At 44.9% G+C, this 25,326-nt stretch overlaps 1 protein-coding gene across 1 annotated transcript; it reads left to right on the top strand.

Annotated features, from left to right (window-relative positions):
* Positions 1–2,140: 2,140 nt before the first annotated feature.
* On the top strand, positions 2,141–21,611 carry C8A (complement C8 alpha chain). Its single transcript, XM_033066937.1, has 11 exons — positions 2,141–2,308; positions 4,326–4,422; positions 6,094–6,238; positions 7,289–7,433; positions 8,852–9,041; positions 10,237–10,437; positions 11,730–11,970; positions 16,178–16,306; positions 16,916–17,073; positions 19,003–19,225; positions 21,460–21,611. Exons 1-11 carry the CDS (start codon positions 2,202–2,204, stop codon positions 21,609–21,611), a joined length of 1,788 nt encoding a protein of 595 aa, XP_032922828.1. The 5' UTR covers positions 2,141–2,201.
* Positions 21,612–25,326: the final 3,715 nt, after the last annotated feature.

The raw sequence follows: 25,326 nt of genomic DNA, 5'->3' as shown, positions 1-25,326 counted from the left end.
ATATATCTATATCTATCTATATCTATATCATCTATATCTATATCTAATCTGTATCTGTATCTATATCTATATCTATCTATATCATCTATATCTATATCATCTGTATCTTTCTATATCATCTATATTTATCTATATCTCACTTTTGGAACCTAACAGCTCTGAGGAAGGTTCTTTAATTTCACCTCTAAGGTGGAGTGCCTTGCTGGCTGCTTAAATCTCTCCTTCATGCCTGTCCCCCAGACAGCCTCACCCATCAGGGAGAAATTGGTGTTGTGCCTGATTGCACAAACCAGCCCAGCCTTTTACCTGGGAGATGTGCCACAAATAACTTCCATTATATATAGGGAGTGTTTCTGATGCTGCTATCAGGAAAAAAAGAAGAAGATATAATGCTTTGACAGCCTTGCTGAGATGCTGAGGAGGCACTTGGCTGTGCAAAACAGCCACTAGTATCACAGGACAGCCCAGGTTTGGATGGAAAGCAGTGGGGTGCATCCCCACCTGACCTCTGTAAGCATGGCCAGACCCTTTTAATGCCCTTCTGCCTCTGCAGCCACCTGCAGGGAGGATGTGATGTGTGACAGGGAGGATGTGATGTGTGACAGGGAGGTGATGTGGGGATCGCCTCGGGCCGGTTACATTCCCCTACTTTTTCTCCCAGGCGAAAGCAATTTAGGTTTAATAGTATATTAAAAAAGTATTAAAGCCCTTATTGGAGTTCTTGTTGCACAGGTGAAGAGGAGAAGGCCTTTCTGAGCCCATCTGCAGTGCATTAGCAGGTAAAGGATTGCATTAAGGTACTCCTGAAGGTCACAGAAGGGCACTGCTCATTTCATTCCAGTTCAGAGTTTACCCCTGTGCTGCACTTCTTAGTGTTTAGCAAAGACAAGCCCAGGGTCACTCTGAGCTTCAATTACATGAAAATAACTTGCTAAGGGGTCCTTTCATTTTGATAATTTACAATAGCAGCTATTGAAATGAGCTTTGCAATTGATTTGGGGAATACACAAAGTGACACTTCCAGCCCTGCCTTTTGTGGACACAGGACAGCTCACTGTCTGTTTAACAGCTGTAACAGCCCAAGACCAGACCTTCCTACAAAAATTACACTTTCTCTTGAATTTATTGAGGTTCAAATTTCCAGTTGTCTGCTGGGAACACTTCATTTATGCAGAAGAGGAAGCAGGGAGAAGCAGGCGCTTGTTTGAACACACAGGTCTCCATAGATCTCTTTTTTAACTGATACCTAATGAAGATACAGATTCCTTGTGCCTTTCTGTGCCTGCCCAGGGCCCTTAGGGGCATTTTGGAGGCTGTGGAAGTTTGAAGAAACAGCTATGAGGCAACGTGGGCTGTGACCAAATGCCTTTCCCATGGCCATTTTTATTTTCTTCTAACACAACAGAACTAAATATTGTCATCTTGTGACTATTCTCTTAAAAATAAATAACCTGTGGTGTTCTTGCTTTCTGTGCATTGCTTTCCTACACTTCTGCACATCCACTGAGATGCCACCCAGCTAAAAGCATTAGAGCCACCACGAGCACAAGGTTTGCACAAGGTATGGCCACTACAATTTCAGATGTAGGGACATCTTCCTCCCCCCAAATCACTTTAGAAAAGAAGGAATTAAATTTTCACGTTGTAGTGGCTGTGTAGGGGCATCCCAAAGCCAAGTGATAACTCACATCAGCTTCAGAGGTGGGAAACTGCCTCGTGGGGCTGGCAAGGGGAGGAAGCTGAGCTGACATTCCCTTCATGTACACAATCCTCATAACACAATTCTGTGCTAATCTTCAATTTGCTGTACTGGGAAGCTTTTCCCTGGTCAGCAACCAGGCACATCAAAATTACAGTGGAGTCACTGTAGGAAATAACTCGAGTTTCCTCCTCTTCAATTAAAAGGAGGGTGCAGGCTGGATAAGAAACACCCTGCTGCAACAGGACTTGATTGACTTTAATGTGGAAACAGTTGCACAGTTTAATATATTTCCTTGCCAGAAAACCAGGAATTTGTTTCCAAAAGGGCAAAGGCCCCTGGGATGTGTCCTGATTCTTTGTGATTCGATCTGTGCTGCTGTCAATGATTTACTGCAGCATTTCGGAGCCTGGTGGGCTCCGTGCTCCTTCCAGCAGTGCTGAAAACTCGAAAGCTTTGGTTTGCAGCTGATGTAGAGCAAACATCTACACGTGGCAGAGGGATGTGGAGGAGCCTGGCTCAGCTCTGTGCCTTGATGCTGTTTTCAGTGGCTCCAGCACCAGCCCAGCTCACGGCGTGCGGGGAGCTCCAGGCATTGCCTTCCCACAGGTAAGTCTGTTCCCTTCCAGATTTCCATAAGCACATCAATCAGCCCATCAAGTTTTGTCCTGACTCGAGGCATGTGCACAAAGCTACCAGGAAAAAAATAAAAAAAATTAAAATTGGCAGCTGTCCAAAGCCCAAGCCAGGCATGGTAATTCCTGCTTAGAGGAACTGTTTGCACAATGGTTTTCCTTTCACAGATGACAATTAAGCCTTCTTAAACTTCCTTACCAAAATTACCAGGCTGGGTTTGGGCTCTTGAAATGAATTCTCTATATGGATGATTTATGAGTTAATATTTTTCATATTCTTTTGCGTTATAATTATTTTACACTCGACAACACGAAGCTAACAAGTGCATGTGAATAACCCAGATTTCAGTCCAAGCCACATCCTCATACCTCAGGTTTTTTTCCCCCAAGAACAATTAACTTATATGAGTGTCACTTGGGCTTTGAAGGAAAGGAATAAACAAGTTACATTTTTTCTAAAGCTATAGTGTCATGATAGGGAAATGGGTGGATTTTTTTTTTTTCTACAGCTATTAATTTCAAGCTTGTTGTAAAGGCAAATATGATTTAGGAGGATCAAAAAAAGGTATCAGTGGTAATTGGAACATGGAGACAAGGAGAAGATGGGAAGGAAAAAAAAATCTGTGTAGTGATACACTTAATTATGAAGGCTTATTCCGATAATCCCTTTTGAAAATGAACAAAGACGAGATTTTTGATGTTTGATGAACTTATCAAACAAGGCAGAATAATGAAGAGGTAAATGTAAAATCCAATCGAAGGTGAGCCAATTAAGCACTTTGTGCAGAGCTGAAGGATGCAGCCCACAAATCCTCCTGTCAGAGCAAAAAGGCATCGATACCTGCCTGTCCTCCAGCTCTGGGCTCACCTGCAGGCTCCTGGGTCTTCATCTCACAGAGATCTGCACCCACAGGCTCCCTTCCTGAGCTGCTGTGCCTTTCATTTAGCAAATCTCTCCTCCCCAGCCTCTGATGAATCCCCCATGAGCTGCCCACCTCTGCTAATTATCAATATTTGTCTCTGGACTGCAGTCTTGTAAGTAAAAACAGACTGCTCATTAGTTAATCACCAAAATAATAATAAAAATAATGTTCTGACTCAGAATAAAATCTCAAAATGCTTGGAAGACTGTGGCAAATGCAGGGTTGTACTTGCATGCCACAGATTGCTCCTCAAGACAAAGACATGGCTCAAACAAATGAAGGTTTTAGGAGTAGAGACAGAACTAGAGATTGTAATGACTGGGCTTGGAGGCAGGAGAAATATTTTCTGTCTGTGTAGTGATACTCAGGGTATGTCAGAGTCTGATCCCAGAGCCACTACAACACCAAACCTTTGCCCTTTTCTCCTTTCATAATATTCCTTATTTTCTTCTTCTCGGAATTTGTGCATTTTGCTTTAGAAATACTCAACCAACAAATTCTTAGTCAAGGTCCTGTGTACCTTCTTCTCTCAGCACTGTTGGTGCAGCCATTCCCATCCTTCCACAAAGCCCAGGAAACCAGGATCTGATTTCACACTTGCTGGGAAAACTCCTGACCGTGAGTTCACACTGGTGTAAAGAAAGTGACATCAAAACAGGCTCAGTAGTGATAAACATGCTCCTGGAGATAGTCATGTGCTTCTGGAAAGAAAGGCAAAAAATTAGCTTTTCTTTAAAACCTGTCCCTTCACAGCATTCCTTCTGTTTACTCAGGATGGTTTAGTCATATATATATAAATATATGTATATTTAATTGCAATCTACCTATTGGAACGGGCAAAGTTGTCTTGGGAGAGCAGGAATCCTGAGACAAAATCCCCAGGTACTGCACCTGCAGGCCCTGCTCAATTCTGATGGTGAATACTTGGATGGGACATCTTGGGATGCTTCCCATTTCCTACAAACCAGCTTTCTGGTGGAAAAACACACACATAATTTTCCCCCTTCCAGCCTTCCTTTCAAAACACAGCTTCAAAGAGCTCAGACCACTCTTTCTTCCCCTCCCTAGAAGAAGCAGCAGAGATGTTAATTCTCCAGCTCCTGTTGACTGTCAGCTGAGCCAGTGGTCAGGATGGACTGATTGCTTCCCTTGCCAAGAGAAAAAAGTAAGGATCCACTGTAATGTATTCATTTATCTTCAGATGTGTCTGTGATGAGGATGTACACACATTAATTATATATATTATACATATTCATCATTCTGAAGCATCCAGTAAACTCATCCAAATATGATGGAAATGCTCCTCTGCTAGAGAGGCTCTTATTTACCCTGGTGTAAAGTGGGGAATAAATTCATGTGAGGCAGCACAACAGGAAAAGCAAAATCAAGGCAAATGGTGGAAGAATCAGGCCAGAATACTTTTCCAAGACTTTCTTCCTTTTCTGTCTCAGTTAATTAAGTATCCCCTGATTCTTAAGGCAAGTGAAATTAGAAGCAGCCTTCATGCATCAGCTCCTGTTCTCATATTTTTATATCATTTCACATATGTCTTCATAGTTTGAGAATTTATTTTCAAATACCTGACATAATTCTGCTTTCTACTGAGTTTATCTTATCCGTGCCTTTTTTGTTCCTGTGCTTATAGACAGTATATTATCAGTAGATAATATGGCTGTCTTTCCTTCTTTTTTTCCCCCCCTTTGTAGCTTAAAGAGCAGCAATTCTCATTAATAATCCATCAGAAATGTTGCAGGATCTATGTTGTAATTAGTGTCTGTGTCCATCTGAGCCTGCTGCATTGCAGGACACAGCATATGCAGCTGGAAAAATGCCATATTTTTCCAAGGTATAAAATAGAGATATTTTTAAAACAGCCATTCCAGCCCCCTCTAAGTTGACATAAAATGAACTCCAGGTAAGTCTGAGCTCCCAACTCTCTGCTCACTTCCCTGCATTAACATGTATGAAGTCTTCAAGCCACACACACACACATAAAAATAGGAATACACATTGAAATGGTAGTTTTGATGGCTGTATGGCCTGTGGAGGGGATGTCTGTGAGTGTCCTGGTTTTGGAGGACAGGTCTGCTAAGAATGGCAGGAACCTCTCTTTGAAATGGAGAATGTAAACCCTTTCCCTCCAAATTATTATCATTTTGAAATTAAGGGGCTTTCAGGCAAAGATATGGGAATAGGAATAACAGGTTTTTACAAAAATATGAAAATTTACTAAAAATTACTAAATTTCATTTATTAAAATTAACATAGAAATACAGCACTACAAAGAACAAATCCCAAACCCTGACAAAGTCAGAGTACAACCTGACACCCGTCAGGCAGGGTGTTGGCAGCAGTCCCATCCCATGGTGGCTGCATCCTCCTGCAGTGACAGATGTGGCTCAGTTGGAGCAGTGCTCCTGTACAAGGTGCAGTTTCCCAGTGATGATGTGGAAAGGTCCAGTTTTCCTCTGGGATCCAGTGGAAAAAAGGCTGCTCTGATGTTCCAAATCTCAGATTTTATCTTGGTAGGAAAGGCTTGGCTCCTCCCTCTGGCTGGAGCATCTCCCAATGGGATGAGGTAATTTTATCAGTCATGCAGTGGGACTCCATGGCCCATTAACAGGAGATATCCCCTGGAGGAAGGATGGGCTGTGAAAAGATAAAGAACAATGCTCTGCCTGGTTTCAATGGATGGCCCATTAGCAGAATATCTCCCACAGAGATAAGGATCACTGCCCACCTGGTCTCAACAGATGGTGACAGAATAGATACCTTTGGTCACATCCTGTGTTGCAATCCAAGACAGTTGGGACACAGGTGTTTGTGTCTCTGGCAGCACCGGTACCGGCGGCTGCTGCAGCCAGCAGAGTTCGGAGGGCATCGCTGCGCCGGGCACCTCTGGGATGAGCAAGCCTGTCAAGCTGGGACAACGTGCACAAGGCCACCAGGGTGTGGGCAGGACTTCCAGTGTGAGGAAACAGGTGAGTGAGCCAGGTACAAAGCCCTGCCAGAGAGGTTTTGGTCCTGGGGGTATCAATCCCCTGCCCCAGGCAGCAGGGGGGTGAACAAGTACAAGAGAAAGCAGAAATTTCCCCTCTTCAGCATTTCCCTCCCTACTTTTAGAGAAATTAATCCATGTTACACTTGGATTTGGGTAGAAAAGAAGGCTGTGTGACATGGAGAATGTGAATTTTTCAGTGGAACAAAGAGAGTGGGAATATTCTGCTCCAACTGCTGTGCTGTGCACTCACACAACGCTCCCACAACACGCTGCTTTCTCCCCTGCTAGAGACAGAGTTCAATCATCAATCCAACCAGCAATCTGTTGGGGTGATTTAGTTATTTTTAGCCACCTCCAGCTCTGAGGATTAGGATATAAAATGGCTGTTCTCTGAAACTTTGGCTAGCCTTGAACAGATTTTTTGTTTCTACACAAATGGCTCAAACTTCCTTCCTGAACATTTAATGAAAATTCTGTTGAAATTTGGAGCCACAGGTCAGCTCTGTGACCAGCTCATCAGCTGGAGCAGGTTATCATCACTCCACTGGGGAAAATTAAGTAGTGCCAGTTCCCTCCTCAAGGCTTTCTCCATGCTCCTTCCACTTCACCTTCCCTGCAAATATCCATTCTTACACTTAATTATTGCAGTATACTCCCCAAATGCCTCCTGCAATGGGAAGAGGAAAACTTGCATTTTAATAAGATTGAGTTGACTTTCTTAAGCCAAGGGGTGAAGCTATTCCTATAGCAACTTTCCAAGAGTGTGATTTTAGAAAATAAAGTCAGGACAGCGAGGTGACCTCTCCTTGATCCCCACCTGCTAGAAGCCCATGGGAGTGGCCAGCTTGGACTCTGTGCTGTGTTTAGGTCCCAGAAGCTTGGAAAAGCAAACTCCCCATGGAATAACGCCGTGTTTAACACCCAGCATGACTTCTTGTGGCCCTGAGATGTGGGTGAAAAACAGCACAATGAGTGCAAGCTGCCAGCCAGGATTTCTGGATAAGCCACCGCCTGCATCTGTGCACTTTAGGGCGCTGCATTAAACGGCATCTTGTGTGCAACGGAGACAGAGACTGCAGAGATGGGTCTGATGAGGATAACTGTGAGGATGAAGATATTGAAAGCCCTTGTGAACATCTGTTCCCAATCCCAGGGGTGGAAAAAGCAGTCCAAGGGTGAGTAATTAATCAATAGCTGCTCCTCTCGCAATCAAAACAGGATTATGTATCTAATATTGCTCTTCCTTAGTAATAGTGGTGATTCATGAATTGATAGGCGGCTGTACAAAACCCAAGGGAGGTGCTGTCCCATGGGACCATGGGTAGCAATGAGGGTTCTTTCCAGCTTTTATTTCAAGTTCTATCTCTGATCTATTACCTGACCACAGTGCTTGTGATGCCCTTTTTATACTCCTGAAAAAACAGATCCCAGTTATCTCACAGCTTTCTCCAGTTGTTAAAAGTCATAGACTAAAGCAAACAGACTTTGGAGATGCAGCACCGTGCTGGCATTCATCCTTCAGGAGATTTAACTCCAGGATTTAGGCCTTCAGAGCACAGATTCAAGGCAGAGATCCTGAGCTCCACAGGAGTGTAAGTAAATACTCCTATCCACAAAAAGTGTTTCCCTGTTCAGTCTCAAACTTTGATTAGGTAATACAGGCAAAAGAGAAATCCAGAATAAAATGAAAGTGAAAGGGGAATTGTGAGATAGTCTTTAAGGACCCTCCCAGCCTGAACCATTCTAGGATTTTATGAACATGGGCTACAGGATGAGCATGGAGCCAGCCACTGTGTAACTTCCCCATCAGCTCAATCCAACACTCTCCTGGAATCCGTAGACAAAGGTCTCTTTGGCCCAGGGCCAAATTAATTTTCACTGAGAACCCTGTTGAATTCTGCTGTCTGAACACACAAAAGCAATGGCATTTGCTATCTCAGTCCTGAAGATGGTTCCCTCTTGAGAAGAGCAGAGCTGCTGTCTACTTTGAATAACGTTTTCACTTTGGGCCATGGAATTACATGGAATACTAAGTAATAGGAGGGATTTCAGAGGGCAGCAGCTGTGAGGGCTGGGGAGCAGGAAGAAGGAGGAATAAGGAAATAATAAGTGACAGACTTGGCAAAGCACAGGCTTCATGTCTAGGGAGGGTGTTAACTACCCTGAGAAACGAGGCCATTATTAAAAAGAAAGAGATGAAATTAAGATAGAAAATAATTGCAGAGAATGCCAGGAAGCACTTTGTGACAATGAGATGCATTAGGCTCAAGAGGAACCTGGAGGAATTCCAGGACTTTGGGACTTTCAGAGCTGTACTTGCTGGGAGGAGCTGGGAAACTTCACTGATTTCTTCCATTTCTCACATGTCCAAATGAATGCCTTGGAAATAAAATGGCTGTTTGTCTCCTGGTAGCTTTGGGAAGGAGACACCAGTGAGATAAACCCAACCCAGCTTTAAGTTCTACTTCATTTCCTCAGCAGACCTGAGCACAGATAACCTGTCCTGTCAGGAGAGCCTGTGACAGAGAATGAGGAAATAAAACCAGAGCTATGGATATTTTCACTAATTTCCTGGATGCTGCTTCTTTCCAAGATACAACATCCTGACAGAGGAAGGGAGGCAGAACATTTACGACCCTGTGTACTTTGGGGGGCTCTGTGAGTACGTGTACAACGGCGAGTGGAGGGAGCTGCAGTACGACGCCGCCTGCGAGCGCCTGCACTACGGAGACGACCAGAAGTATTTCCGCAAGCCCTACAACTTCCACGTGTACCAGTTCCTGGTGAGTGAGTGCCCCAGGAGGCCACATTCAGCAGCAATTTCCCAGCAAAAAGCACAGTTCTCCCACAGAGGTGTCAGGCATGTTCTGTCTGTAGGTTGTCTTTAGGGAACCTCAACGCACGTTGAGGAACTCGCGTGTTTTATCAGCCAGGCATCCCCACTGCTCCTTCAGTCAGAGCCAACAAAAGGTGTTTTCTCTAAATTCTGCTATTAATGAGCTGTAGAGCTTGCACAAGCCTTCTGCCTCTCTAGGGATGGAGCTGGCCCTGTGTAAAATGGTAATAATGCTGCTGGTTCAGTCTTTGGAAGCATTGTAAGTCTATGGCGTTGGCTGCTAGGGGCATAAAGCTGAACTCTGAGTGAGACAGGGATCCTGAAACCCATCACTGTGGATCACAACACCTACAGAGGTCACATCTGATGCTGGACACTGATCCAAGCAGAGCAAGGATTCAGTTTGGGTTTCCCTCATAATAAGTAGATGCCTTGGCCCTACTGTTCAACATTCATCATGGTTTTTTTGACATAAATGAATGAAAACATGTTATTCCTGAAAAATATTACTCAATGCAAGTAGCTTTCTCCCAGCAGGAAGAGTCCCTGAGTTCCCAGTTTGAATGCTGAGGCTGGCTTTTTACAGAGCTGGAAAATGGCACAGCCCCAGCTCAGCAGAGCTGCTCGATTCCACGTGCCAGCAAAGTAGAGCTGTCAAGGAAAAGGTCACTTCTCTAAAACACAGGCAAAACAATGTTTGTTTTCCAGCCTTGCCATTGTAAATAGATGTTGAATTTTTCTTTTCCTAAATAAATTCATCCAGAAGCAGGTTGGAGAGAAAAAACCCAGTCCAAATAGTTAGGATTTGGCAGAGCTGTAAAGAACTGGAAGGAGGGTTTTATAATGGGAAGTGTCAGGGCTGTCTTAATAGGTACCATTACCAGCTCTGGCTTTGAGTGACTAAACACAAACCTCTCCCCTGCTTGGAGATGGATGAAGCAAAATGCTGGGCTTTATCCACATTTCTCACATATTTCCAAATGAAATGGCACGGGATTTAATTCCTTATTCCACATTCACTGAAGTCAGTGCTGGTGCTGTTAGGAGCATCATGGGCTTTAACAGAGGTATTCCTTCAAGAAATAGAGATTAAAAAGGAAGGGAAGCACCTGAAAAATTAATGTCTGCTCCTTTCATTTTAGGCTCATGCTGATTCTGGATTTGCTTTTGAGTTTTACGATGATTCAAAGGACCTGCTTGATGCCCTTAAAAGTGAAAAATCCAAAACAACAGGCTTCACCGTTGGAATTGGGCCTGGAGGTGGAGAGGTCATGTTAAACCTGGGCCTCACTTTATCAGGTGGCAAAGGATCCCTGAAGAATTTCACACAATATGATGGAAAGGTAAAAAAAAACCAAAACAAACAAGCAAATCAGTGATGCATCTGCTCCAGTCGCATCATCTGTGCATCGCGTGGTCTGGCTGTAACTTATGTCAGTTTATTCTCTCAATTGCATTTTTTAACACAGGGTAATTGTACCTTAATTTGTTCATGTAATTGCAAGTGTATGATCGTTAGTAATCCTGTTTGCTGTTCTTGGTGTGTTTCAGCAAACAGGGAGTGGGAATAAAATTGAATTACGGAGTGCCACGGCACATGTCATCTCACCCCATCCTGTTTCATGGCTACATTAAGCACATAAATAAAAAAATGCTTAAAAGTGACGATGAGAGAGGAGGGAATACCAAGATGCTGATCAAAACAATTATCCTCAAGGAATGATCTCTGCTAGCAAATATATCTTGCTCAAATTAATACAAGCTGCCTGGTGACGGGGAAATAGGCTCCTCTTTACAGGAGGCTAAAATACCAGACTGAAAAAACAGTACCTGATAATAGGGTGCACTTCTCACAGAGGGTTTACATCATGGACTGGCTGTGATGACCTCTTTCCAATCTAATAACATGAGTGCTGGTATTTCCCACATTTACTGTGCCTCATCTCCACTTCTCTCTGGGCTGCTGACAGAAAACAATAAAGAAGAATTACTTTGATGGTGTTTCGAGTTAAAATGCCCTTAAAAGCTGTTTGAAATGAGCACCATTATAGTATTTACTGTGCCCTTGTCCAGACTCACATGATGTTTGCAGCTAAATGATGATCAGTTATTGGAGGAATCATTTAAAGGGCTGCTCACGTTGCAGTGGAGACTTGTCCAAAGCAATGGCAAATCCAGAGGTGGAGCCTTGGAGCTGGTGGCATATTCAGGAAATTCTCCCTCATCAGCATCTTCCTGGCCAGGGAATGTCCCCTCTGCTGGGCTGGGCTTGACCCTTGTGCTTTATGACTCACTGAGGTTGTGAAAAAAGCAAAAGGGGAATAAACAGTAAAGGAAACCAGAAAAAGAAATTGCAGAAATGGAGAATGGAGTGGAATCATGTGGAGCCCAGCTCTGATCATACTCACACATCAATAAAACCCTGTAGTATCCAACCCCTCAAGGCTCTCCACCTCTACAGCACATCAGAAAGGGAATTAAAAAAACCCAAATAACATTATTTCATTTAAAATCAAGCTTGTTCTCATACATACACTGGCAGCCAGAAACTCAAGCTTTCCCTGCAAGCCTAAAGACTAGAAATTCATTTGTTTAAATTAATGTTGACTGCAGCTCCTCTTTTGTTTACCTGCAGGATGTTGGGTTCATTAGGGCTGTGACCAAGGTGCAGACAGCCCGCTTCAAGATGAGGAGGGACAACATTGTTTTGGATGAAGATGTGCTGCTGTCCCTGCAGGACCTCCCAGACACCTACAACTATGGCATGTATGCCAAATTCATCAACGACTATGGCACCCACTTCATGACATCTGGCACCATGGGGGGGGTCTTTGAGTACATCCTCGTCATCAATAAGGAGGAAATGCGAAGAAAAGGTCAGAAAAATCAAATTATGTCCTCTGTTCTCTGCTTTAAACCTGCCATTTCCAACCTGTTGGCCACATGGCTTGGGGTTAGCTTGAGTGTCACCAAATGTGCTCCCTGCTCTGATTTCAGAAGTGCCTGGGTGAGGGTTTGGTCGCTAAGGAAGGAACCTGAGCATTATTTTCTCCATGTTTTTTCAGTGTCACTTGTTAATCTTGTCCTATTTCTTGTCATCCTTGCTCACCATGAATGCTTGAAGGCTGCAAATCCACCCAGAGCTCAGCAAATCAGCCCTCTCACATTTCAGCCTGTTCAGAGCAAGGGCTGCAATTTTCTGTAAATAGAAATATCAACCTGCACTTGGCAATACCTCTGCCACTTTACTCTGCTTAGTGTCACATCTGGAGACTAACAGACCCCTGTTAGCTCCAGTCCCCAACAAATTGGAGTGTATGAGGCTGGAGAGCCCAACCTCTACATCCCAGTTAGATGAAACACCCACTGCAGACCTGAGAGCGTGAGAATTGCTACTGCCAGCAAGTCAAAAAGGAAACATTTTTCCTAATCAGAAACATGGGATGCAGAACAATAATGTGGGATTTTAGCTCAATAACCAGGTTGTCAGCTTTAGTAGAGGTGTCAACAATGCAATAAATCCCATTTCTTCCATCACTGTGCTGTGCTGAGGGTACCACTGCCTTGGTACTCCAGGTCAGACACTGATGCAGAAGGAAATTGTGATCTTGGACAACAGGTGCAAATTGCTGTAATCGCAGTAATTTCAATAATTTTCATGGTTCTGCCTCTGGTCTGAAATGGTTTGGTCCCATCAGCATTAGGATAACTATGCACTCCATATTGCACATTAACCATGCCAATTTTTCCACAACAAATTACTGATTGAGAGAATTTTCATCAAGTTCCTGAACCTCTAATGTTTGGAAACATGATGCCTCTTCAAATTACTTCTTCACTTTGAAGGGTGAGTGATATAGAAGTGAACAAGGTCTTGGCAAGCAAGTTTTCAGGAAGCAGACTGCCAATTTCAGAGGAAGAATTAATCAAGAGCATGTGGAGGGAGGCTATTATTTTGCTTTATCTTGTGCTTGCTGTGTATGTAAGGAGATTTACTGCTACGAGATGCTTATCTCAGGAAAGAAGGATGCTGAAGTCCAGCAAAAGACAAAAAATGTGCCACAGTAGAGATGTAATTTTCATACTAATGCAGCACCATTCTGTAATTTTAATCTAATCCAGAAAGTCCACCCTTACCAAGCCAGCAGTGCTCTGTGTCACACAGTGCTGACCCTGAAGGACCCACCTGCAGTGTCTGATATGCCACTGTCTGGAAGCATTTACCAAAAAAAACCCTGATTTCTCTAATGTTGATCACAGCCATGCTTGGAGGCTGTGTTTGCAAGAGGATTATCCTCCTTCCCTGAGGAATGGTTAGGATCAGGATATAAGTGCTCAAGTCTTAAAATTAGAGCTAAGATGAGTCTGAAGCTCTGCAGATGCATCACTGAGTCCCCACAGGGCTGAGCATGGCACTGCTTTAGATCAACCACTGCATCCTGAGAGCCCACACAGCCCACGAGGCTGTTTGCTAAATGCTCTGAAACAGAGAATATTCCTTTTTTTATAGACCAGTGACTGAAGCACAAACTCAGGGAAAAGATTCCTTGTCTGAGTCCTCCCTAAATGAGACACAGCTTAGGTGGTCACTGAGCATCTGGCTCAGCACAGAGCTGGACTTGGAGCATTTAGGAAACCTGGATTTTGAAAATGAAACCACTTTCTCTGTTTAGCTATCCACAGCTCACTGCAGAGCTTAGGGCTGCAGTTTTGCTGCCAGAACCGTTCCCAGCTTTCAGGCTGCAAGGGTTTATATGGATGTGGTCATGAGTGAAATAAATACATGTGTCAGAACGAGGTCCCTCATTGCTCTGCCATCAATATTTTTCATTACTTGTTTTTAAAATAGATTGTTATGGTTCTATTATTTAGCAGAAAACAGTATAATGTGTTCACACATTACAAGAACATTTATGGGAGGAACATTACGCGTGGAGTAAATTAGAAAGAGTCTTCATATATTCTGATTAATTCAAAATGCAGCAGTAAATCTTATCACTCGAGCACATTTAACTATCGCAAATTATATCATATATAAAAAAAAACCCCTATCAGGGCTCCCCCCTCAAGTGCCAATATTTACTGAGGCCACCCTTTTGCAGTGATAACCACTTTTCATTTATCAAGACCCGATCTTGGCGCGGCCAATAGCGAACGGTATCGACAGCCCCTCGCTGAACATAATTACTCAACAGGAACCATGGCAAATCAATTAATCAGGGTGTTCCTCAAGTTTAATTTTATGGCACTCCAGCACCAAGATGAGCAATCACTCATGTTGCTTTGGGTGAATGAACTTTACCCACTGTGTTTACAACTGTTGAGCAGTTTAGTGCGAGTAATTGAGTGCTGCAGGTTTAATCTTTCTCAAGGGCCCAGTTCTGCAGTGGGATGCAGATCCCACTCTAGTCTGGAGCACGTTTCAGCTCTCACCACTATGAAGGCAGGACTTGCACCCCTTTCTGAGGATGCTGAGTGCCTGAGCAGGGTTTGGATCCAGCCAAGGAGCAGATCTGTGTCCCTGGGAGGGAGCCTCTCCTGCAGGGAGTGCAGAAGGGAAGCAACTTGCAGGTGGCACCCCAGAGGGACCTGGATGAACCATGAGAACCTCATGAGTGCAAAAGGCCACTGTGCAGGTGAAGGAAGGAGGTTCTGCCCCTCTGTGAGACCCCATGGACAGTGCTGCATCCAGCTCTGGGGTCCCCAGCACAGGACAAAGATGGAATTATTGGGGAAAGTCCACAGGAAATCACAAAGCTGATTAGAGGAGTGGAGAACCTTTGCTGTGAGAAAAGGCTGAGGGAATTCAGGTTGTTCAGCCTGGACAAGAAAAGGCTCCTGAGAGAGCTCCTTGCAACCTTCCAGTACTTGAAAGGGGATGATCAGAAACAGGTTTTAATCAGGGGCTGGTGTGATAGGACAAGGGTCAATGTGGATTAAAGAAGTTTTTTACAGTGGGGTTGGTGAAACACTGGCCCAAGTTTCCTGGAGAGGTGGTGGATGCCCCATCCCTGGACACATTCAAGGCCTGAACAAATCTGTGTAGTTGAAGATATCCCTGCCCATGAGGGAGAGGGGCTGGGCCAGATGGCCCTTAAAGGTCCCTTTTAACCCAAACCATCCCATAATTCCACAGAACCAGAGCCATGAGTGTTTGAACAATATTTTAAACACAAGCAGGGCAAGGCTCTGCTCCCCTGGGCTGAGGTGAGGCTGTTCAGCAGATGATGCTCCAGGATGGGACTTGCACAGAGGTTTAACCTTCAGACCATTAAATTACACCACACAAACCTTTCAATAGCCTGGTATTGATCAACAGGCTCCTTTGGAAAACACTTTAAGGTCCTCTGACAAAAAAGAGCAATATAAAAGTTACCCATTACTTACAATACCCACATTTACTGAAATCAATGGAGTTTTTAACTGCTACAGAGGGCAGCCTTATATTTGCAGTACACTGAAGTGCTTACATAAAACCAGGCTGTATGAAATATGCACATTGCTTACCTTGGTGAAACCACCTCATTAGTTCCCTTCTCCCCTCTGCAGTCTCTTCATGGCTCTCCAGTTACATATTTTCATGATCTATGTGGTGGTGCTGGCAGCAGCAGGCAGGAAAGCTCTGCCAGCTCTCAGCACACAGATCTTTTCTAAGATACTCCTTAAGGTGCTGCTTAAGCCATTAACAGCTGGATCAGGATCCTGAATTTAGGAAAATTAGTGAGGATCTACTGATTTCAGCTGCTGTTCCTGGCTTTACTGTAGTTATGAGTTAGTCTGTAAAAAGACCAAAGGTTTGTTGTTAATTATATATAGATCAAACAGGGCCATTTGTGCCTGAAGCCTTAAGATTTTTACTTTCTTCTAATATTTTCTAAAGAAACTATTTTTACACCTATTAATGATAGGCCCAGTATAACCCCAATAAAAGATTGGGATTTTCCACTGTCCTCTGCCCAGAATAGCTTTGGACTTCAAAACACAAGCCATGAAAATAACTGAATCTTTTCTTCATGATAGAAAAAAAAAAGAAGTAGGAAAAGGAACATCACTGAATTTACCTGTGTACTTTCTGGTTTGCAGCCATCAGCACCGAGGAGATAAGTGCCTGTGTTGGGCTCTCCCTTGGCATCACAGTCAGCAAGGACACACTGAATCTGGGTGGAGCTGTGACACACTCTGACTGCAAAAAAAAAGGATTCCTGAAAACTGGTACAGCAGCAGGGCAGGGGTCTGCTGGGGCTCCTTGGGTCACTTGGAACAGAGATTTGTGCAGGGTCACGCAAGGTGTGAGCAGGGGAGCCCTGGTGCCACCCCCAGACAAGAGGGACCACAGAAACTTTGGGTCCATGTCTCCAGGAATGCTTTGAATCCCTCTTTAAAGAGCAGGAATTGATGTAGCAATACCTGGATTGGAAACAGAGGCTGTGGGGTGGCTGGGGGGCTGCAGTGCTCAGCAGTGCATGACAGCTAAAAAAAGTCAAAATTGACTCTAAAAAGTACTCAGAGAGGGTAGAACCCCCAGATTTGTACATTCCATCATGAGCTACTGCCAGTGTGATCCACTGCCCATGTCCTATGCACAAAGCAGGGCTGGAGGAGCGCAGGCTCTTCAGCTCTTGTCAGCTCAGAGGATTTGGGACGTTCACTTGTCACCTTGTGATAGAGTGGCAGGCTCACCCCACGAGCAGGGAGCACTGAGCTCACATCAGTCCCAACTCCCTGAGAGCCCCTGCAACACTGATCTCACCTCCTTTGAGCCTTTTCTGGAGCATGTGTGGAGACAGCAGTGGATAATACCTGTGCAATTCAACTTTGCAGATGCTGAGAGCCACAGTGCAGTGGTGGAAGATATTATTCCTCGGATTAGAGGGGGAGATACCTCTTACAGTGGAGGGCTCCTGAACAGTTGGGATGGCAAAATGTATCGTTACTGGGGCAGGTCATTAAAATATAATCCTGCTGTTATTGATTTCCAGGTAAGGCTTTTCTGCAGTTGAAGAAACTCTGCTGCTCTGAGGAATGAAAGTGTAGTCGAGCAGATCATTTCGTATTTTTATTGTGATCCCATCACAGAACAAGATTAAATGTAATGGGCCACTGATCTGGTAACCTCTTATTCATTTCACAATGGGGAGTACATCTCCCACTGACTGCATCCACAGGGAGATGGACAAGGAGCTTAATGCAGGATTAGTGCCAGGTTAAGTTTCTGATGTGTCCCCCAACAGCTTCACAATGAATTGCAGCTGTATTCATCCCTAGTATTGTCCCTGATGCTGTCTGCCCTCCTGTACGAGCAGGGGGCTCACAGGGGACTGGGGAAGGTGTTTTCTTACCCAGCAAAAGCTCTGCATAGACAGCTCCCCTCCAGGAGTGCTCTGAGCAGCGAGCTCCTGCCTACTTTGTCAGGGTCCTGTCTTTCTCCACTCTCCAAAAAGGTCTGTGGCTACAAAAATCAGCAAGGCTCTGGTCTCCCTTTTCACTGCATGCCCCATAAAATGGGAAGATCACTGAAGCATCTTGCAGGGCTTCTGGGGAGGTGAGGGGATGGGTGCAAGCAGAGGGGATGGAAAGGAACAGAGCAGAGCAACCCTACAAATAAATAATGCAGGGTAGAGCTGGCAGAGGCACGAGGGGGTGGCTACACCTCCTCAGCTGTGACCAGCAGGACCAAAAGCACCCCAAAATGCCAAGATCAGCACTCTGCTCCAGGAGAAGCTGTGGGGTGTGGGGGAAGGATCTCTGTCATCTCTATCCCTCCTGTCTTCACTTGAAAGCAGCTCTGAAAGCTCTGACAGGGAGTGGGAGAAGGGAAAATGGATTTGGGAATTATCTGTGTTATTGGCAGGGCAAGAGGACAGTGCAAGCCTTCCTGGGCAGCCCCTGCTGGCAGAAAGATCTGATAACACAGAAGTGCTTTCAGTTCCAGCTGCAGGTTATTCACCTTTTTGCACAAGTTCCCATCAACTCTGGGCAAAATTTCTTGCACTTTTCCAGTAAAGCATGCACTGACCTCTCTGTTGGCTGCTCCAGAGCTGAGCAGTCACCCTGCATCTGCATCCCCTCACTTTGTCAAACAGGCTTGTGCAAATTTGCCCAAAGCTCTTCCCCAAACCCAGCTGATCCTGATCCTCCCCACAGCCCCTGTCACAGTGCCTTGCACAGAGAGCTGACACCCAGCTCTTTGGAACAAATTCCTGGCCTAGACAGGGAGTGTTTGCACAGCTACATCAATGGATCAATGCCAATAACTCAGTCCCAAGTTTTGAGTTTTAGTACTCATTAAATATTAATATTCAGGTGGGCAAATTATAATTGCTGCCCAAACTGGACTGGCTTTGCTGACTGGGATATAGGAACTGTATTTTTTCTGCTGGAAAATATGATGAGTGAGTTACATTCCCCAAGCTGTAGATGACAGTATTATTTCACTGCATCAAAGGGCAGAAAATATATAGGCAAAATTCCTCATTCTCAGCATTTACTGGATATTTCATGATCTGGCCACTGCAAGTGATAGGATGGCAATAAATTTTGATGATACCCTCTGTCCAAAGCTCTTACCAAAACATTTTCTTCAAAAAGGCAAAAAGCCTGCAAGGATCTCAGGGATTGTGACAGCACTAAGAAATCAGTCAAAAAAGCCCAGGCTTACTGGGGTGTTTTAATTTATCATTTGAATCCATACTAAAACCCCAAAGCATGTCCAGAAAAGCCAATCCCACACAAACCTCCAAGATGAGGAAGGTTTTGGAACGCTGGTTCCTCACTGGGGCAGCAACACATTTGCATGATGTACATGCAGCTGTCGAGGATGACAAATGAGTTTTTCCGAAGTCCTGAATTCATCCAGCAATGTCACAGCATCCCAGCTGAAATTGTTTCCATCTCCATCCCCCTTGCAGCTGCAGCCCATCCACGAAATCCTGCGCAGGAGCAACCTGGGCGGCATGGAGAGCAAGAGGCAGCACCTGGAGAGGGCTCTGGATGAATTCCTGCTGGAGTTCAGCCCCTGCCGCTGTGGGCAGTGCCAGAACAACGGGGAGCCCGTGCTGCTGGGGGACACCTGCTCCTGCCACTGCCGCCCTGGCTACAGGGGCCCTGCCTGCGAGCAGGGACAGCGCCCAGGTGAGAGCCCAGCCTGGGGGGAAAGGCGCAAAGGGGATGGATTTCCCCTTCCATGGGCTGAACCAACAGCTCCTGGCATCCACACATCGATCCCACCTTCCCCTCTGAGAGACTGAGGTCAGCAGCTCAGGAGAGGGGGGACTTATTTATCTATATATTTATTCATTCATTTATTTATTTATTCATTCATTTATTTATTTATTTCAGAATCTCTGTGCTTAGTGTGTAACTCTGGAACTTCGTATTGGGTGTTAGTGAGGTCTATTCACAGGGTAATTAGACAAAACAATTCCTTTCTAGCCAGAGAATCAAGGACAACTGGTACCCAAAATGCAGAAACAACAGTGAGGGAAAGGGGGAAAGCCAGGGGGCTGAGACTTCACAGCCTGGGGCTGTGGTTGGATAATTGACCCCAATGTGTAGATGAACCAAAACTCATAAAAGTGTAAAAACTCATGACCAGGATCCACCTTGGATTTGATTTGGGTGTAGCCCTGGCCAGGTTCTTGCACTGCCCAAAGTGCATCCTTTCAGTAAATACCTGTTTTATTCCTTTTGCTCTGCCTAGTCTCTGTTCCAGCTCAGCCTTTCCAGGCAACGGTTAGATTAGGTATGATGATAAAAATCTTCCCTGGGAGGGTGGCACAGGTTGCCCCATCCCAGGCAGTGCCCAAGGCCAGGTTGGACAGGGCTTGGAGCAGCCTGGGATGGTGGAAGGGGTCCCTGCCCATGGCAAGGGGTTGGAATGAGATGTTCCCTTCCCACCCAAACCATTCTATAATTTATTATTACTATAAATAGAGTAGTGGAAATGAGGGTGTGTTTAATTGCTGAATTAAATCCAGGAAATCCTCTGGAGGGCTAAGGATGGTTGCTCCAAGGGGGAGAGCACAAACCTCAGCAGGCAGGGAGGGGAGGGAAGGGGAAAGGCTCAGGTGAAGCAACTGCTCACACAACGTGCCACCAAAAAAGCCATTTAGTAAAAAACTGCTACACTGCCAGATTTCCCACCCCCTCCCAGGATGCATTTTGACTAGAGTGTCTATTTTGGGGTGAAAAAATATGTTTTCCCAAAGTGACAGGCTTATATTTATGTTTTCTTTGTCACTTTCTATACTATCCTAAAAAGTTAAGTGGATAGCAAAAAAAGCCGAGGTCGGAAGAGGCTCTTTCATTTCCAAAATGTTGCAGTTCTCTCTGGATATTTTTGTCCAGATTCATGATGAGAAAAAAAAAAATAAAAAATCTAAATCTCAGCACATTAAGCTGGCAGAAAAATCCATCTTCGGAGCAGTTCCACCAGGCAGAGCTCCAGGCCCTCAACCGTGGGCTCAGCACTGGGGTCTCAGCAGTGGAAAATCAAAGCTGTGATGAGATAAGGAGTTGGAGCAGAGCTGGGGAGATGGTTTGTGAGGCTGAATGCCAAAGCTTTGCTTCAGTGAGTGCAGAGTGGGTTTCTTTAAAAAGCTCAGGTTCTTGGAGTTGTCTCCAAATGTCAGGAATTTGCTTGGGAAGCCCAGGACCTGCCACCAAAGCAGAGCACTGGACCAGCCAGCCCTGTGCTCCTTGGCTTTAGCAAAAGTGGGGGCAGACACACTTCTAACTCATGGGCAATTTTTAGTTTCAAATTTTCAATTCCAAAACTCATTTAAGACCAAACTAATATTTTGTTTTTTTAAAAAGCACAAAGTTCCAGCAGATTGAAAACGCAGCTTCCCAGCCAGCACTGAGAGAACACACATCCATTTGTGCTGTCTGGATTAATAAAGTGCCCAAGCCAGGCATGAAGGCCAGATGAGTAAATAAAAAACGACAGTAAATGACAGCCATCAAGCATTGCCATCATTCAGGAGCACAGCCATAATCCATAGTATCGACCACTCCTGACAACTCAGTCTGTACTGTAATGGAAAAGCTTTGGAATGACCCATCTCCAAAAGGGCTTTCCACAACAGCCCCACAACGTTAGGGGGCTGTTGTCCCTTGGTCAGAGGGGAGGAAGCTGCAGCAGAGAGAGCTGTGAGCTGTGACTGGGGAAGGAAAACCAAGGCAGAGAGTTTCAGATGAGTTGGACAAAAACCAGCAATCGATGTTTGGGTGATGCCAATTCATCCGCTCCGTGCCTTGATCTCAACATCTGGGCACAGAGCAGGGAGTCCACACCCAGAGGAGTTCCAGCCAGAGCTGAAATCCCTTTTTCTGTTTGTTCTTCCCTTTGTTTTGTGTGTGCCCAGGCGCTGAGGTGGACGGGCGCTGGAGCTGCTGGTCGGGCTGGTCCCCGTGCCAGGCTGGGACGTCGCGGCGCAGCCGGCACTGCTCCAACCCTGCCCCGCGGCACGGCGGGCAGCCCTGTGCTGGGAAAAACCTCCAGAGCAGAGCCTGCTGAAAGCCTGGGATGGGTGCTGTGAGCCTGGCCTGGGCTGGGAATACTCCAGGAGTGCCATGGAATCACTCAAGGGAGAAATAATCCAGCGATGCGTTTCTACGTGTGCTGCGTTCACTGTGTAGAACCTGAACAACTGCTCCCAAAACTCAGTGAGATTCCAGGGATTTCTGGGGGGAAAAACTGGGGAAAAAGTTGGCAAACTATGGGGAAAAAAATCCGGGGGGAATCCAACTCTAAATGGCCAAAAAAATCCCAAAAATCGCACTAAAAATGGCTTTGGGAGTCCTAAAATCTGCACTGGAACACCCAAAATCTGCACTAAAACATAAAAAAAAAAAATTGGCCCCAAACCTGGCAAGATTCCAAGGTGGGGAAAACCTGGAAAAAGGCTGGGAAAAAAATAGGGGGGAAATCTGGCTTAAAATGTCCCAAAATCCACCCTGAAATAGCACCAAAAATGGCCAAAAGAAGTCTTAAAATCTGCACTAAAAAACCCAAAAATGGTCCCAAAACCCAGCGAGATTCCAGGGATTTCTGAGGAATAAAACAGGAAAAAGGCTGGAAAAAATACAATAAAATGGCCCAAAATCTGCCCTAAAATAGCACTAAAAATGGCCCAAAAAGTCCTAAAATCTGCACTAAAAAACTCAAAAATGGTCCCAAAACCCAGCGAGATTCCAGGAATTTCTGAGGAATAAAACAGGAAAAAGGCTGGGAAAAAAAAATCTGGAGAAAATCACATTTAATGGCCAAAACCCCCCAAAAATATACTAAAAATGGCCAAAAAAAGTCCTGAAATCTGCACTAAAACACCCAAAATCGACCAAAATTCCAAGGACTACAACATGTCATAAAATAAATTCACTGTGAGCATTTCCATTACTCTCAGGGGGTTTCTATCTCTTCCTTTGGGAACCACAGGCAAAGCTCACGATCTGTGCAGTTGGGATTGACATATGCACCAGGAAACTTTTGTGAGTTGGCACTGTCACATTTGTAAGTCCAGCATATTGGCCAGGGCTGCCTTTGCAGCACAGCCATATGCTGCTCTGCATGGAGAAGGCCTCAGCATCCTTGCAAAATGTTAGCCCAAGCTGATGAAGAATTTAAAATAAATTAAAAAAGCGGTAAATAGAGAGGCTCGAACGCAACCGTTGGGCTGAGGATGTTCCCACACAAGCAAAGGCTTTTCCTCTGTAAGATCAGTGATGAATTGACTATTAGCACGCAGGCATTTTATCTCCCAGGCACACAGAGCCTGAGAAGATGCTAACAGGCTGCTTGATTTAAGGGGCTTTTTTGAATGTGGGACGTAAATCTCAGCACAAGAATGCTCACAGTATTGAACTGTGTCCAGAGACCACGGCCAGAGCCTGCAGCTCCCTCCTCTTAATGAACTGCCACAAAAACCTGGGATGGAAGGAAGGAGAATGGCACTTCATTTTGCTGAGCTTTTCATTGCAGGGGGAGAAGGGGGGAAAAAAAAGCCCTGAGAAGGAATCAGGCATTATGAACAACAACAGCACCAAAACCTCAAAGCACAAAGCAGCTCTTCTGTAGACATTTGAATGGAGAGGGGGAGCAGAAAGGAATGGTGGTTTAGTGAAAGAAATTGCTCAGGTGCTTGGAAATGCTTGTTTTTCAACTGTGTGTCAGTGGGGATTTACAGGCTGACACTCAGCTGATGTAAATCAGTGTTGCTCCTTCACTGCAGCTGATTTATGGCACCTGAAGACCTGGCCCCATATTTTCTTTTGTGGGCATGTTTGCCAAAGGCCAATTCTTTCAGCGCTTTTTTTGTTGTTTGTAAATGAAACTTCGGGCTGAAAACAACAAGCCATGATGTCAGAAACCCTGAGATGGATTGTTCTTTGAAAAATCCCTTTGCTGGGGGGCAAAGCTGTGGCCTTTTGGGCCAACCTTGCTATTCCAGGTGAAGGAGCTGTTCACCCAGAGAGCAGTTTGCTCCCAAGGGCTTGAATTTGATGTTTTGTGTGATAGGAAATGCAGCAGCATGAAGCAGCCATGGATCAGAGTGACTTAGACATCCAAAGGAATGGGAAATGTGGGATCACAACAGGTGATTTAATGAATGCTGCTTGGCATTGGGCTGCCAGGTTTTGGGGAAACATGGGACCAGTTACCAAGGACTCCAAGGACCAGTTTGGCTCACAAGAAGCAATTCTTACCTTTACATCCACTTCTTAGGAAAATGCCTGCAAGTAAATGAGTACAAAGTCACCTCAGTCAGAAAACCAAGTGTGCTTCTTTTTGACCAGAGGGGAGAAATTAATGAACAGAAAGATCTGATGCCTTGGGGGCTGGGAAAAGATGGGGCCTGCAGGAAAACAACCTCAGCTTTTAGAGGTGTTTCTAGAAAGGTGAATCACAGAAGAACCACCAAAAAAAAAAAAATAAAAATCCAAGTGATTAAATAAACTGCATGCAAAATCCCATAATGAAACATATAAATAAGAGCAGAAAAACTGTGTTTTACCTGCAGTGGTTCATTCTCATCACTCACCTCTCAACCCAAGGCACTGAGACACAAACCCAAGGGCTTTCTTCAAACACCAGGGGCAGGTGGGTCGTGCCCCTCTCCTCCCCCTCCACCCCAGGGCTCAAACATCCACATCTGAAACCCAGGAGCAGTGAAGCTGAAGTCAGAAAAAAAGGAAAAAGCTGCCTGTAAGGTCTAGGGAAAAAAAAAATAATGTTATGAGCAATTACACATTTACAATGACAGTGGAAGAAGCTAATATATCTCGTGCTGAAGTGGGCAGCAGGAGAGTTGTGCAAGATGAGATAAGCAGCAAAAATGTACGTTTCTTAGTTAAACTAAAAGCTTAGAGGGTACAATAAAACACTGCAGTTCCACCCAGGTTTTAATGGATGGATTTTCCCCTCTTGCACACTGACATACATTTGATATAGTTATTTATCCTATATATTTGTGGCAGTGTATTTCCCAGGAGACCTTGTTTATCTGGCTCACGAGCACATGATGGATGCAGGGCGCTTTGGATAAATGGTATCACAATCAGATATTTTTAAGGATATAGGCAAACTGGGTTATTAACAAAGGAAGGGCAGAGAGGAACCAGCACGCAGAAGAAAATAGGAAATGATTGATGACAATACACCTGAGGTTGCAAGGTGTAGGCTCCAGATAACCAGCTAACAGCAGAGGAGATAAGGGCAGTGCTTGAGACAGAGCTGTTTTCTACCTCAGGGTCAATGTCACATCAGCTGCCCCAATGCCTGAGTCCCTCTGAGCCTGGGAGTTTAGAGCAGGCAAAAATTCCCTAGCAGGAGCAGCTCAAAAGTTGTTGCCTTCCCTCCTCATAAAGGCACAGGCAGATACAAAACACTTAATCCCACCAGAAAAACCTGAAACAAAAGAAATTCCACGTTCTGGTGAGTTTGGGGGGACTGGTGATGGTGGTGGGACCTGTGGTGCTGCACTACAAATAAATACAAATATTTGTTTATAGTGGTAATCTTTACTGTATTCAACTCTAGCCTTTTGATTTACAGAAACAGGAGGGATTAAAATGGGCTGTAAAAGGAAGGTCAGTCTGCAGGAATGATTGGACCAGCAGTCTGGCAGTTGTGCTGGGTGCTCAGGGTAAAAGCAGGAGTTTGAAATCTGGGGACTGCTAACACCTCTGAATGGCCCTTCTGGGCTGCTTTCAACAAAACATCTCAATGTGGG

The sequence above is a fragment of the Catharus ustulatus genome, chromosome 9, assembly GCF_009819885.2.
Source record: "Catharus ustulatus isolate bCatUst1 chromosome 9, bCatUst1.pri.v2, whole genome shotgun sequence".
NCBI lineage: Eukaryota > Metazoa > Chordata > Aves > Passeriformes > Turdidae > Catharus > Catharus ustulatus.
Note: the sequence above shows the minus strand (reverse complement) of the source record. Positions and strands in the feature narration are given on the sequence as shown.